This window comes from Alosa pseudoharengus, unplaced genomic scaffold (genome assembly GCF_046254945.1).
Source record: "Alosa pseudoharengus isolate Yale_2024_CS ecotype anadromous, Long Island Sound unplaced genomic scaffold, YU_APseudo_1.1 YU_APseudo_1.1_scf_30, whole genome shotgun sequence".
In the NCBI taxonomy this organism is placed as follows: Eukaryota; Metazoa; Chordata; class Actinopteri; order Clupeiformes; family Clupeidae; genus Alosa; species Alosa pseudoharengus.
In genome coordinates this window covers 131191-147661 of record NW_027468719.1, presented here as the reverse complement: position 1 = coordinate 147661, position 16471 = coordinate 131191, and the positions used below count along the sequence as shown (strand labels likewise).

At 43.5% G+C, this 16471-nt stretch overlaps 1 protein-coding gene across 1 annotated transcript in view; it reads left to right on the top strand.

Annotated features, from left to right (window-relative positions):
• Positions 1-2743: 2743 nt before the first annotated feature.
• The window catches only part of LOC143101191 (Fc receptor-like protein 5), an 89794-nt gene continuing 76066 nt past the window's right edge, over positions 2744-16471 (top strand). The window contains exons 1-3 of the mRNA XM_076264594.1: positions 2744-2786; positions 13280-13377; positions 13519-13599. Of these exons, the coding sequence (XP_076120709.1) occupies positions 13530-13599 (70 nt within the window). The 5' untranslated portion in view covers positions 2744-2786; positions 13280-13377; positions 13519-13529. The remainder of the gene's footprint in view (positions 2787-13279; positions 13378-13518; positions 13600-16471) is intronic.

Here is a 16471-nt window from a genome sequence, read left to right as displayed (position 1 = left end):
CGAGAGTTGGGTAGCATCTTGAGTCAAGTAAGTCTTGACTTTCCGTATGTTGTGGAGTGCAAAACGGCTAATTGGTTGTTGAGAACGACTCCTAAATTTCTTGCAGCCCTGGTAGGTGTAACAGACAGGGAGTCAATTTTGATGTTGATTATGGTTTAGCTGGGAGGACCAGTAGTTTGGTTTTTGAGAGGTTTAGCTGGAGGTGGTTTGCCTTCATCCATGTAGATATGTCTGAGAGGCAATCCAAGATCCATGCCGAGACCAAGGGGTCATATGGTGGAAAGGACAGATAGAGCTGTGTGTCGTCTGCATAGCAGTGGTATGGGAAGCCATGCGAACGGATAATCTGTCCCAAAGAGGTGGTGTAGATAGCAAAGAGAAGAGGGCCCATCACTGAGCCCTGGGGGACCATTGTGGTGAGATAGTGAGGTGCGGACAGCTGTCCAAGCCATGATACGTTAACCGAGCATTCTGTGAGGTAGGATTCAAACCAGGACAGAGCAGAACTGGAGATTCCCATGTTAGAGAGTATAGAGAGAAGGATGCAGTGATTAACAGTGTCAAAGGCAGCCGTTAAGTCAAGCAAAATGAGTTCTGATGACCGAGCGGTCGCCTTGACTTCCTTTAATGCTTCTATTACAGACAGCAGAGCTGTTTCGGTTGAGTGGCCCCTCTTGAACCCAGATTGATTTAGATCCAGAAGGTTGTTCTGTGAGAGGAATTCAGAGACCTGTTTGGAGACTACTCGTTCGATACCTTTGGATAGGAAAGGTAGGAGTAAAGCAGGACGGTAGTTCTAAACTTCAGCAGGGTTGAGAGAAGTTTTCTTAAAGGAACACGCCACCCAAAATCAGTAGTAATATATGTTCTTACCTTAACTTTCACGAGTTAAGTCATACCTCTCCCGCGCCGGTAGGTGCACTCAAACGCTCTGTCGCGCGGCTCGAATGTGTTAGCATGTTGCTATGTTAGCGGGCTCTGCCGTGGCCGTAGAGAGAGGAACATAGCAGTATTCAAACACCTCCACGTTTTCCCTACTTAAATACAGTTGCACGAGTAGTTGATAAAAATGTGTACGTCACACAACATGAAATGTGGCGATTTTCCAAGCGAATAAACAGGAGAACTACAATGTGTGGCGCAATAGCACTTGGGAGTACTTCGACCTAGCGTGGTAATATTATTAACACCTAATTGTAGATCCTATCCACCACAGAGTTTAGAATCCATGCTGGATCGACCCTCAGCCTCTCCCTCCCCTCTGAGCGAGAGAGAGGCACACACACTAGAGATGCGCTGATGGGCTATTATTTCAACCATAACTGCATAGCAAAACTTATCATCCATCCACTTATCATCCATCAGCCATGGTTGAAATAATAGCCCATCAGCGCATCTCTAGTGTGTGTGCCTCTCTCTCGCTCAGAGGGGAGGGAGAGGCTGAGGGTCGATCCAGCATGGTGTCCATAAATGAACTCAGTTTGAACAGAGCTTCCATTTGAGCCTAATATTACAACTCTATGACGATTTTGAAACATCAACATTTAAAGAGCCAAAAATTGGCAGCCATCTTGAATTTGAAGGTCAGAAAAACCCAAATAGTCTCAGAAACCATGTGTTATGCAGCACTGTGGGCAAAACCATTAACAAGTTAATATCCAGCTTGGCTTACGGCAGCCATTTTGGATATAGGGCTCTCACAAAATTTCCCCACATTTTTGTAAGGGGCACCCCGGCTAATTTTTTTCTTTAACCTTTATAGATGACAAATCTAGTGAGAAACGAACCTTCGCTCTCCACGGTCACGGAACTGCTATAGATGACCCAACTAAAATCTGATAAAATGATAAAACATCAATAAAATAATTTTGGCTAATGTTCTATGGCCAACTTAGTTTGTATTGTGAACGCAGGTGAAATTAGTTACCATCATTACCACTAGCGGGTATTTATAAGACACACTGACTGGATGAGAAGATAAGCCTAGGTTAGTACTTTCATGTCTTCCATCCTGAACTAAATAGTCTTGAATGTGAGAACACTTTTTTAAAACCACTATTCACCAACAGTAAGTCAGCGGGCAGCATACTAATTTCATTAGACTATTATTGTTTGTGCCGTGAGTAGTAGGCTAGCCTAAGGCAAAGCTACTTTTTGGCCCAGGAAAAATGTGTTGGGCAGTTTTTTATATAGGTGGTTTGGGACAATCTACAGAAATGAAAGAAAATCACACAAAGACCCAAAAGGTGTGCGATATCAAATGTGGTGTTCCGGTATGGTCGAAACTGCCAGGGCCGATTTTTTTTTTTGTCCCAGCCCCTGGTGGTGTATGTGCATGTGGGTGCATTTCTGAGTATATATAGATATATAGATAGATAGATTGGTCACCTATTGGGGAGGGTCTCAGGGGATGGCTCTGTTATCAGAGGGAGAGAGAGAGAGACTTTAGAAACTACGTGTGTGTGTGTGTGTGTGAGTGTCTGTTTATGATGTGTGTGTGAGAGTGTGTGTGTGTGTGGTGTATGTGCATATGGGTGCATTTCTGCGTGTGTGTGTGTGTGTGTGTTTGTGTATGTGTGTTTATGATGTGTGTGTGTGTGTGTGTTTATGATGTGTGTGTGGTGTATGTGCATGTGGGTGCATTTCTGAGTGTGTGTGTGTGTGTTTTTTTGTTTTTCTTTCCCCTTGTGACACCTTGGGCCCTATCTTACACCCAGCACATTGAAGCGCCCAGCACGGAGGTCCCTGGATGAGCCTCTCAACTTCAGACCACACCTTGAACCCAAGTGAGTGTGTGTGTGTGTGTGGTGTATGTGCATTTGGGTGCGTGTGTGTTTGTGTGTTTGTGTGTGTGTGTGTTGTTATGGCTGTATGTGTTCCCTGTGATGTATGTTTGTTCCAGTGCTGTTTGTCCCTTTTCTCTCCCCTCCTCTCTACCTCTGCTCAGGTGCTCTGCTTGCAATGACCTTGATTGGCAGCACCTAGCTTGGTGATTGATTGGGAGTTAAAGGCTCCAGGATCCAGTTCCTGAGCTTCTTTTCTGAGAAAAGAAGCTTTGTGTACTATGTAGGGCAGTTAGCTGAGTGCAGCAGATGTGTTTTGACATGGGTAGGTCAACAGGTCAAGCCGCATAATAGATTTATAGCATTTCCTTGCAATAAATTATAAAAAATCAAAAAATGATTTAAAATCAAAGAGTGGGTTTTTGGAAAAAAGAAGGGCGCTGCAATTAGTCCATGGGCCAGATGAGATGTCGGTACCACTCAGGTGGCAAAGGTTGCCTTCTGGAGTCACAGCTAAATTAGTGTTATCAGCTGATGAAGTTACCATCCCCCATTGAAAAAAAACACATTTTTGACGCAGGTGCCTATCTTGCTATTGGTCTTTTATATTTGCATATTTGATCTTATTATGTTTGGTATCATTTTAAATGGGTAGTGGGCGGGGAGAAGTTGCAGGGAGGGCCACGCCTCCCCCCGATTCGGGCTTTCATGGACGTCATGACAACCTTGACGACAACCGCTCCATGCACCAACAGGTTGCTGGGTAAGTTAAATAGTAATCTGCAATGGGCCAGAATGAAGGTGAAACCAAGTAAGTCTAGGAGTCTCTCAATTATTAAAGGGAAGGTAACAGATAAGAAGTTTGCTATAAATAAGGAGGTGATTCCCACAGTTCTGGAGAAACCAGTGAAGAGTCTGGGAAGGTGGTATGATGCAAGCCTTAGTGATAAATCACAGGTTGAAGACTTGAGACAGGTCACTAGGCAAGGTATTGCAAAAATTGACAAGTCGGGGCTGCCAGGTAAGCTCAAGCTGTGGTGTTTGCAGTTTGGTTTGTTGCCTCGGCTAATGTGGCCATTGACAGTTTATGAAGTTCCTCTGTCAAAGGTAGAGAGGTTGGAAAAAATGATCAACTCCTTTGTCAGAAAATGGCTCGGAGTCCCACGCTGCTTAAGCAGTGTAGCCTTGTATGGGAAGGGTATTGTAGAGTTGCCAATATCTAGTCTGACAGAGGAATTTAAGTGTGCTAAGGCTAGATTGGAATTGACTCTTACTCAGTCCAAGGACCCAGTGGTGAGGAAAGTTGCACCCACAGTTAATGCAGGGAGGAAGTGGAACCCAGAGCAGGCAGTTAAGCAAGCTCAATCAGCATTGAAGCATAGAGATATAATGGGCCATGTGCAGCACGGGCGGGGGGGTCTAGGGGTGGGTGCAAGTAAACCCTTGTGGAGTAAGGCTTCTGCAGGAGAAAAGAGGAAAATGGTAGTGGAGGAAATGCATAGACAGGAGGAGGCTGTAAGATGTACTAAAGCAGTGTCGCAGGCAAAACAAGGGCAGTGGGTGAACTGGGAAGGGGTGGAAAAAAGACGGATTAAATGGAAAGATCTATGGGGCATGGAAGCTGGTAAGATCAGATTTATGTTAGGTGCTACATATGATGTGCTCCCATCTCCCAAGAATTTAAGTCAATGGTTTGGTGAGGATGATAAATGCATACTTTGCTCGTGTGTGGGCAGTCTCCACCATATCCTATCAGGATGCAAGGTAAGTCTCACCCAGGGGCGGTATACGTGGCGTCATAACCAGGTATTGAAATGTGTGGCAGCGGCAATAGAGGATAAAAGAAGAGAAGTCAATTCATTAGCAGCTAGTAAAGGGGTCAGGCAAATTAACTTTGTACGTCAGGGGGATAAACCTTGTTCCGCGAAGGCCAGGTGTAAAACTGGCCAGTTGAAAAATGGGGCGGGCTGGGAAATGAAGGTTGATCTTGGCCAGCAGATGGCGGTACCTCCACATATAGTGAGTACTAAGCTACGTCCCGACGTAATTCTATGGTCGGATTCAGAGAAGATAGTTTACTTCATTGAACTCACTGTTCCTTGGGAAGACAGAGTGGAAGTGGCCAATGAGCTGAAGAGAGCTAAATATACTGAAATAGCAGAGGAGGCAGCTAAGCGAGGTTGGAGTGCACGATTAAGGCCTATTGAAATCGGTGCACGTGGGTTTGTGGCCAGATCTGCTATTGGCTTGCTGTCTGAATTGGGCATTTGTGGTCGAAGTCTAAGGCAGGTGGTTAGTAACATGTCTGCAGAACGGGCAAGCGAATGGTTGTGGGTAAGGAGAAGTTACCCTTCCTGGGGCGCAAGCTAAGGTAAGCTAACTGGCTCATTTGTTTTGGTCGTGGGTAAGGAGAAGTTACCCTTCCTGGGGCGCAAGCTAAGGTAAGCTAACTGGCTCATTTGTTTTGGTTGTGGGTAAGGAGAAGTTACCCTTCCTGGGGCGCAAGCTAAGGTAAGCTAACTGGCTCATTTGTTTTGTGTTTGTGATGGACTGTGCCTAGGTTGATGGTACTTGGCTAAGGTTCTTTATGGTTTATGGTTTAGTCCGCATCAACGGGACGGACCGACCTAGCCAACTTAGACCATGCTTAGGTTGGTTACGGGGATTTGTATGCTTGTTGTGGTAATATGGGGCAGCATGGGGCGTAAGCTAACTGCTAACTGCTGGCTAATTTGTTTTGTGTTTGGGATGGGGCCTAAGCTAACGGGCTAAGCTAACTGGCTAATTTGTTTTGTGTTTGTGATGGGCTGTGCCTAGGGTGATGGTTGGTTGGCCAAGGTTTTTATGGTTATGGTTCAGTCCACATCAACGGGACGGACCAACCTAGCCAACCTTGACCATGCATGGGCTGGTTAAGAGTATTTTGGGTATTGGATATTTCAATGTGGTAATATGGTGGCAGCATGGAGGGGAGTGTCTCCAGGACGCTGGTTTCACTGTTAAGCCTTCATGAGGTGTCGTGGGCCTAACTTAACGAAACATCGGTGAATGAGGGTGCCCACTTGATAACCCCAATGACATGCCGCATACTATATAGGCTACTGCTGTTGGATAGGCCATTTGTATTGTGCTTGTGACCATTTGTTGGCGGATTTGTGGGTAGTGTGCTTTTTAAAGTTAAACTTGAGCAGGGGCTTTTGAATGTGTTTTTACCTTGGATTTTGGCACAAGGGATTTTAACATCTAATCCTGTGTATTAATGTAATTAAAGAGGACAATCTGAGTTGAGGGCACGGCATGTCTGCCCCACACAGGAGTAAACACAGGTGTAAACCTTAGACGCTGGACCGGCAGTGGCCCTGCGTGGCTTTGATGGCAGAGTGGCCGGGCTACGCGCTGATCCTCCCTGTAGGCAGCCAGCGCCTCCTCCACCTTGGGCAGAGAAAGGCCCGAAGCCCTGGACGGGTGATCGTGCTAAATAGGGTTTTGCTCCACCGAGCTACTCTCGGAGGCCACGAGGGACACCTGGTCATCATCGTGAGATCCCAGAGAGCTGCCTGGAGAGGCCGCAGCAAAATTGCCAGCGGGGGACTCTGCAGCCAGCCCGTCCGGCAAATTTGCCTCCCCCTGATCGACCAGCAGCTGCACAGGAAGCGTGAGTGGCTCCCCGAGAGAGGCGGGCTAGGAGGGGGGCCGTTGGCTTCCATCTCCTCAAGCAAGTGAGCCCGGAAGAGGACAGCCGTCGGCCCCAGCCTCTCACAGTGCGAGCAGAATTGTGGGACCGCCAACTCTGTCAACTCGGGCATGAGATATACCCAAACAGATGGAATGGAATGTGGGTCCAGGGCGGGGATGAACTGCCCACACCCCTGGACACACCGCTTCATTTGGGCGGCCTCGGACATACTTGCTTTTTTGTGATTTTATTTATTATTTTCAGAGAAAATGTTTATTCTTCTGTCTTCCGTCAGTTGTTTCAGATCCTATTCTTCCGTTCTCAGACCAGTAGCAATAGGCGTCGCTGAAGAATGAAGGAGTGTTTGCTATTGGCTGTGGCGATATAGCCGAGCCATTTCGCGCCAATAGAACCTTAACAGGACCTGTTAGAGGACTTCAGTGGTGATCACGTGATCGAGGAGTGTATTCCCACTGATTAACGCTGAGTAGTTCAACTGATAGAGAACCATTAATTTTCATGTGAAGCACCAGAGTCAGTGTTTGTGGCCCTGCCCTGAGGCTTTTTAAGTTTCAGTTTTGACCCTGGTCTGGTCTCAACCCCTCATGGACAAGAAGTTATGTTCATGCACAAGTTTTGGCCTCACAAAAACAAGCATACATTTGTCACTGTCTGAAGCTCAGGCAACAGATGCAGATCAAATAGAAGTGGTCAGACAGTACTGACAGGACCAGCAATAGCTAAATAAACTACAAAATCACAAAGCCCAGAAGATGGTTAAGTATAAATTAAAGTCAGAGTCCAATAGCAAAGGAAACCTCAGAGGTACCTTTCTTCGAAAAAATGCCATACCTCATATAAAGCTGAAAATCCCCACCTCAGAATGAGATAATATGGGTAAATTATACATTTTCTGAATCCTTAGAGTTGTGCCAGTATTGCAGTGTTTGCATTTTGTTTCTCTGATGCTCCCTGATACCAAAGAATTAAAAGAAAAAAGATAATTTAGGCGGAAATGGCAGGGAAATTTGTGTGATTAAAAGTCTAAAGAGCTCCAGGGTCGGCTGTATTTCACAAAAGGACTTGAATGAAAGCTCTCTTTGTCCTCTTTAATGAATGTGTTTTTTCATAGGGGGAGGGTAACTTTAACCCTTTAGGCGCCAGAGGTTTTTTTTCGAAACATTCGATTTTGACATCTTCATTTCAAAAGGCTATATCTTAAAAGTGATAAGAGATAGAGACTTTCTGTAAATTAGAGAAATATTAAGGATGACCCAAAGTTTATGAAGGGATTAAATGTTTATATCTAATTTGCATATTATGTCGTCATATGGTGGCGGCCATCTTGGATTATAGAATTTTCATGAAAAGTCGCATGTTTGAATGATAAAATGCACCACTTCTTTCCCCCCAAAATGTCCCTAACCTTCTGTATGCTATATTGCACAATACTGAATGCTCAGGTAAATACTAAGTAGTAAACAAACTGTGTAAATCATTACTAATAAATGGCAGAAACAAACCAAATGCATGTAGCGGTAGGCTGGCCTTTTGCTGTAGAGATTTTCCATTTACTACATACAGTAGGCACTCTGATTCCATGTATGGGGCACATATATATTATTCAGATGACACACAAACACAAGTAGACAAGATCTGTTTAGTTCAAAAGCTCACTTGCCACGGCAAGGCACAGATCAGGAGTGAGATGACGAGACAAGACAAGAGACAATGTTAGTATTTTTTTTATTTTTGTTTCTATGAGCACTTCGACCTCGTCTAACATACCCAGTGGCATTAGACAAAGGCTCCACCACGTTACTGTCGCCGCGATTGCGGAGAGGCACACGGTCAGAAGACAGAAGCTAGCGCTACATGGACATTAGGCTACCTCCAGCCTCGTTCGCCACACCACTAACTCCCTGCTAACTTCCCGATGAAGACTCCGACCCCGTGAAACATTATTCCCACCACTGACATTGGGCAAACGATTCAACGTTTGTGCTTGCTAAACTCTTACTTTGTCCAGCTGCATCATTGCAAGGCAGGGACGCATCTGAAGCCTCACTAAACGAATCACCGTCATTTTCTGAAGGCAGATATTCCCCTTCAGAATCAGGGTCCGCGAATAGAAGACCCAACACTTAATTTCAGGTAAACTTTTTTGATGCCATTAGACGATAATCTAATGCAAATACTCGCTGACGTTGACAATATCGCTCTGATAAAGTGGCTCACACGCACATTAGCTCCGGTATTGCACGCACTGATTCAATGCGCTGTAGCTCGAAGGTTTTGTTTAAAGCATGCCCTTTTTTGGACTCGGGGATGACGTATGACATGTCTGCCATCTAGTGGAGTGGAGGTCGAACGAAATATGACTAAATCGGCTGTTTTATTCAGTACCGCATCTTGTCGACAAAAGTCGACCGTGGCGCCTAGAGGGTTAACAGCTGATAAGGGTTATCATACAAAAATGTTAACTACAGTCATGTATCTTTTCAAAAAGTATAAGCAACCTTTGCCACCTGAATGGTACCGACATCTCATCTGGCCCATGGACTAAATTAGCAAAACGTGTTTTGGCCTGTAGCTGCTGTTGTGCTTAGAATTAAAACGCACTAGTTGTGTCTGGTAATACTGTTGGAGGTCCTTAGGCCGACCCAAGCCAACTTTTGATGTCATCATAATTGATTTGGCCGCCATATTGGATTTAATCAAAACACGAACAAGTTTTCGCAGGTCACAAATTTCAGCGGATCCTCACCAAAATTGGCAGAGACCATCTTCAGACCATGCCTTATCAGTGCATTGCTTTCTGGAAGAATTGACAGAAGCATTCGGCTGTAACAGCCAATCGAAATTTGCGGCAAAGCCGCCAAACAGGAAGTGAGCTCATATCTCAGCAACCCTTGCATGTATCAAAGCCTAACTTGGTACAACTAATCAGGACCCCATCAGGAGGACTCTCAAAAAATTGGTGACCTTTGACCTCTAGGGGGTGCTGCAATTAGCAAAAATGTGTTTTGGCCTGTAGCTGTTGATGTGTTTGGAATTAAAATGTACAAGTGGTGTAAGGTAATACTGTTGGAGGTCCTTAGGCCGACCCAGGCCAACTTGTGATGTTATCGTAATTGATTCGGCCGCCATATTGGATTTAATCAAAAACATCAAAACGTTTTCACAGGTCACAAATTTCATCTGAACTTCACCAACATTGGCACAGACCATCTTCAGACCATAACCTATCAATATATTGCTTTAGAATTAAAACGCACTAGTTGTGTCTGGTAATACATACATACAAGCATTCACCCGTAACAGCCAATCAAAATTGGTGGCGAAGCCGCCAAACAGGAAGTGAGCTCATATCTCAGCAACCCTGCCATTTATTATAACCAAACTTAGGAGGACGCTCAAAACTTTGGTGACCTTCTAATGCGTGCGTGCAAGGGCGGGGCGGGACGGGCAGTGGTGATTAGGTGGGGGGGGCTGGTTGGCGGAGGCGGCGGCAATACTCAGCCCTGTTTCAGCCCTACAAAATCAGTTATGTTTTGATGTGACACTTGTTGAAAGCGGGTGTCTGCTGAGTTCTATCTTGTCGCCGTGGCTACTCCGGCCTAACCTGCTTGGCCCCCTCATTGCTGCTTGCAGGTATATTTTTGGGGGCCAAGCAGCGAAGCTGCGAGGCAACCCATAGTGATTCTATGTGTTCTTATTGGGGGCCAAGCAGCGAAGCTGCGAGGCAACCCATAGTGATTCTACGTATTCTTCTTCTTATTATTATAACGAAACGCTCATTTGCCATCGAACCACACAGTAAAAAGTTGAGAAATTTGGCACATTGATTCGTTACAGGCATATGTTTAATTTCACAAAGTTTGATGTCTGCACCTGGAGTGCTCTAGCGCCACCAACGTTTAAATTTTGTATTACATCTATGCACTTACCGTACACCACATTTTGAACATTAAGGTATAATTGGAATCCTTGGATGAGACCGAACTCGATGCATCCCATGACGTCAATTTCCGCCATGTTGGATCTTCCGCCATATTGGATGTCATCAAAAACACTTAAAAGGCATCAAAGTTCCCAAAGTTTGTCCGATTTTCACGAAACTTGACGCAGATGATCTTCAGACCATGACTCACAAATGCATTGCTTTTTGGAGCCATATTCAAAACCCATCGCCCGTCGTGACCAATCAAGTTTGCCGGTGAAGCATTGACATCAACGCGCATCAACACCAAACTCAGTACAGGGTCTCAGGACCCAATTAGGAGGAGGCTTAATAAATGTTATGACTTTTGACCTATAGGTGGCGCTATAATTAGCAAAATGACGTTTTAGCCTGTAACGGGTCATGTGTTTGGAATTAAAGCATATTAGTGATATCTGTTAATATCTTGAGAAGTCCTTAGGCCGCCACATGCCAACATGTGACGTCAACATAAATGATCCAACCGCCATATTGGATGTCATCAAAAACACTTAAAAGGCATCAAAGTTCACAAAGTTTATCCGATTTTCACGAAACTTGACGCAGATGATCTTCAGACCATGACTCACAAATGCATTGCTTTTTGGAACCATTTTCAAAACCCGTTGCCCGTGACGACCACATTTTGACCACATTTTGGCGAAGCCGCCAAACAGGAAGTGAAGTGATATCTCAGCAAGGCTTTCGCGTATCAACACCAAACTCAGTACATGGTCTCAGGACCCAATTAGGAAGAAGCTCAATAAATTTGATGACCTTTGACCACTATGTGGCGCTATAATCACAGAAAGGGGGCTCATATTTCAGCAATGCTTTCACGTATTGAAACCAAACTCAGTATATGGACTTGGGACCTTATCCTGAGGACACAAAATAAATTTGGTGACCTTCAACCACTAGGGCGGCGCTAGAGTAACACAAAATTAGGTCATATCTCAGCAATGCTTTGACGTATCAAAACCAAACTTGGTTCATGGACTTGTGACCACATCCTGAGGATGCACAATCAATTTTGCGACCTTTGACCACTAGGGGCGCTATAATTATCAACACTTACTCGTATCAACACCAAACTTGGTATGTGGACTCGTGACTACAACCTGAGGACGCACAATACATTTGGTGATGTTTGAGGTGTGCGTATGTGTGGGGAGCTATTGGGGTGTGTGGGGGAGGAAGTTTATCTGTTTATATGTGTGTGTGTGGGACTGGGGGGGTTAATTGGGTGTGTGTATAATGTAGCAACATTGGGTTGCCATGACAACTCCTGCTCAACTGCTTGGCCCCCACATTGCTGCTTGCAGCTATATTTATTATTATTATAACAAAACGCTCATTTGCCATTGAACCATACAGTAAAAAGTTGGGAAATTTGGCACATTGATTCGGTATAGTCATATGATTAATTTCACTAAGTTTCATGTCAAGTGCTCTAGCGCCACCAATGTGTAAGATTTTGCATTACATCTATGCGCTTAACATTTCAACCATACAAATTGAGGTATACTTGGAATCCTTGGATGAGACCGAACTCGATGCACCCCATGACGTCAATTTCTGCTTAGTTGGATCTTCCGCCATATTGTATTTCATCAAAAACACTTAAAAGTAATCAAAGGTCATAAAGTTTGTCCGATTTTCACGAACCTTGACGCAGGTGATCTTCAGACCATGACTCACAAATGCATTGCTTTTTGGAGCCATATTCAAAACCCGTCGCCCGTCTTGACCAATCAAGTTTGGCGGCAAAGCCGCCAAACAGGAAGTGAAGTAATATCTCAGCAATGCTTTCATGTATCAAAACCAAACTCAGTGCCTGGGGTCAAGACCCAATAAGGTGGAGGCTCAATAAATTTGATGACTTTTGAACAATAGGTGGCGCTTGCAATGAGTGATGTGTTTGGAATTAAAACTTACTAGTGGTGTCTGTTAATGTTAATGTTAATGTACTAGTGGTGTCTCTGGGAGATCCTAAGGCCGACAGATGTGAATTTGTGATGTCAACGTAATTGATCCGGCTGCCATATAGGATTTAATCAAAAACACCTAAAATTATATATTATTATATTATATATATAATTATAATTATCAACACTTACTCGTATCAACACCAAACTTGGTATGTGGACTCGTGACTACAACCTGAGGACGCACAATACATTTGGTGATGTTTGAGGTGTGCGTATGTGTGGGGAGCTATTGGGGTGTGTGGGGGAGGAAGTTTATCTGTGTATATGTCTGTGTGTGGGTCGGGGGGGTTAATTGGGTGTGTGTATAATGTAGCAACATTGGGTTGCTATGACAACTCCTGCTCAACTGCTTGGCCCCCTCATTGCTGCTTGCAGCTATATTTGTAATTGTCTTTGTAGGTAAAAGCAGAGTAAGAAATATGTGGTTTAGCTGCATCAAAATCTAAATGTTATTTAAGCCTACACATTTCCTTACTATATTAGACGTCTTTCTCATCTTCAAACGTCTTCCTCAGTGACACCCACAAACACAATGGAGGTAGCACACACAGTGGGACATACACAAGTAGCAAAAAGCAGGCAACAGTACATGTTTTGTGTGTTCTATTCTTTCAAGCAACAATTAATAACAATTATTGATAATGAAGTATTATAGTTGCAACTAAAGATTATTTTCATAATCGATGAAATAATGGTGAATAAAACATGTGGATCAGTGTATCCCAAATCCCAAAATTGTGTCTTCGAATTACTTATTTTGTCCACATACCAAGGTAAGATATTTAGTTTACTGTCATTGAGGTTTACTGTAAGTAAAGCTGACCAACCAGAGAATTTTGACTTGCAGTGTCGAGACTCATCTGGCAGAGCACAAGACACAAGACATTGCACAGAAACTAAAAGTATTGGGAGCAAAAGTCAGTTCACTTCAATGGAGCAGATCAGGTAAAATATGTTAGGTCTTTTGTAATGACTAAGTGTTGTTTATGTGTGTTTGACTGTTAAACTGTGGACACCCCACACATATTATAATAACATATGCTATTTTATTGTTATGTATTTCTGTATTCACTAATATAAACACAGGTATTGCATGGATGGTGCCGATTATTCTGGGTGTCCTGGTGGTACTCTTTGCTGGATTTTACCAATTTTCCTACCCTGAAGGTACATTTAAGTTTACATTTAACAATGCTGACATTTTATCCGACAGACATTTTAGGGATGTAACACAACATTACACATGCAGGGGTGTAGCCAGGAAGGGGTGGGCCTTTTTCCAATATAGACAGGACAAAACTTACAACGATCTGATTAAGGTCACTACCAAACTTTTCTTAGTTGGTTCTATAGTCCTTTTTTATGTAGAATCCATTTCTGCTTGGGACATTTTTGTAACACGCGTAGTTAATGAGATAATTTGTATAAATTAGTAGATATAAGCAAGGGCGTAGTAGTGGGGGGACAAGTGGGAATAAATTACCCGGGCCCCAAGTGGGGGGAGGGCCCCTAAGGAGTTGAATTTTATTTTCCTTAATAATAACTAATTTCCTTAATTTAAAGATCTTAATAAATGTTATTAACTAATATAGATGCAAATATTTCGGGTAAATGCATCAGTTGATTGATGTATTAAATTGTGTCCAAGTCAACATTGTTTGAGGGCAGGCGCCCTCCCTTGCACGAAATGGTTCAGTCCGCCTTCCCCTGCTAGGCGCATTTTTGAAGTAACGTTCATTCTGCCGAAGCGGCAATGCAGACGGTGACGTGTGAAGATGTCTAAGTCTAAGAAAGCTAAATCCGGTTCCCAGAAAAGAAAAGAGAGGCAAGAAAGGGAGAAAAAAAGAAATGAGGGAAAACAAGTGTTAACAGCCTTCTTTCCCAAGAAAGGTGAGCCCAATGTAAAAGCAATAGTCTACAAATGAAATGAACTCCTGAAGGTTACAAAACACTTCAATACCACCGCGAATCCGTGATTATCAGTGCTAAAACAGCATTAACACAAAATTAGAAATAACATGATGCCTGATTTATAGCCTACCACAACATTTCAATAGCCTACTAATTCGAAAATTATTATGAGCTAATAGCTTAACTTAGTAGGCTCAATGTTGTATAGGTTCATGAGGAAAGGCTGTCAAATTAGTAGCAAAGCTAACTTGTGAAACGCATCACACTCAGTTTCAGAAACTGTCACAGAGGGTGATGCAGCAGCAGCAGACCTCACCATCTGATGTGGACTTGAGACAAGGTGAGCCTATAGTTTAAAATGAAATCACAGGAAAGGCTATACTGCAGATAGCTGTTCTCTCAGTCAAAAGTGTTCAATTTGTATAGATAGCTGTTCTCTCAGCCAAAAGTGTTTTCATTCATTTCATGTTCTAGCTTTTAAACATTCTTCAAATAAAACAGAAATTCAGTGAAGTCTTGGGTAATAAGATTATTTTCTGTTATACAGTACATATAAGAGTTGTTAGATTAATTCAATGTGTGATTAGATAGTAGTTAGTTGTGAACCTCATGCTTCATGCTTACAGCCGGTGGTTGGTTGGTTGGGGGGGGGGGGGTGGCCATGGCCACCACTTGTGCATAGGGCCCAGAATTTGGTGCTACGCCCCTGGATATATCTCAAAGACATGTATTGATCATTTGACTGTAGGTAGACAGAGTAATGTCTTCTGGCTTCAATATGTTCAAATTCTATCAAATAATTATGCAAATGTATGTTTTTTTTTCATGTAATATTACAGACAGTATGGAGATTAGAAAAATTGTAATGTTTATTGTGAATGAATGAGTTCCTCTTTATAATTAGATCTTATCAAGAAGAATATTGATATTAATTTACTAGATTAGTCTGTATTAGTATGTATTCGGTGCATTATTTTGTGACAGTTATTAAATGCTCAGACTCAAGTGCAGTTTTGTATGCTTATCAGCAAAGGTATGAAGTCCACAATCCAAAGAGTATACAACAAAACAATAATAATAATAATAAGTGTATTTTATATAGCGCCTTTCTCAAACTCAAGGTCGCTTTACATAGTAGGAAGGTAGCCTGGCTAACGTCATACCCTCATCTCAAATGAGACGGGGTCTGGGTCCAGAGCCGTTTATTGGGCGCTACGAATGTCTATCAAATGCGTCTGTACGTAGCTCATAACTGCTTCGGTGTGTCGTCATTGTCTTGCTGCCCTCCCTCCGTTCTGTGATTGGTCCCCTAACTGAGGCGAAAATTTGCTCCATGCGTAAGGCAGCATGGTAAAACCCAGGCTAGTAGGAAGGCAGGGAAACACAATAACAAACAAACAAAACAATACAACAAAGACAAGTTATCTGTATGGAACTATGTGTTGGGTGTGGAGAAGTGATCATTAAACAGAAAGGTCTTAAGATGTGATTTGAAGAAAGGAAGAGAAGGACAGGCACGAAGAGGTTGGGGGAGGGAGTTCCAGAGTTTGGGGGCCAAGGCACTGAAGGACCTGCCACCCAGGGTGGAGAGTCTGGAGCGGGGGATAGCCAAGAGGTTTTGGTCAGAGGATCTGAGTGAGCGTGAAGGAGTGTAAGGGGTCAGGAGGTCGCAGATGTAGGGGGAGCAAGGTTGTAGAGGTCTTTGAAGGTGAGTAGGAGTACTTTGTATTTGATCCGGGACGGAACTGGTAGCCAATGGAGTTGATGGAGAATGGGGGTGATGTGTGCTGATCGTTTGGAATGGGTGAGGAGCCTGGCTGCAGAGTTTTGAATATATTGTAGTCTTTGAAGGGTTTTAGTGGGGAGACCAAGGAAAAGTGAGTTGCCGTATTCTAAACGGGACATAATGAAAGAGTGAACCAAAGTTTGTGCATCACTAGCAGAGAGGAAGGGTCGGAGGCGGGCAATGTTACGGAGGTAAAAAAAAGCAATCTTAGTGAGAGATTTGATATGAAGATCAAAGCTAAGGGTGGAGTCAAGCTGAATGCCAAGGTTTTTAACAACAGGGGTAGAGTGGACAGATGAGCCATCAATGTTGAGAGTGAGACGGGGAGATTTGGTGAGGATG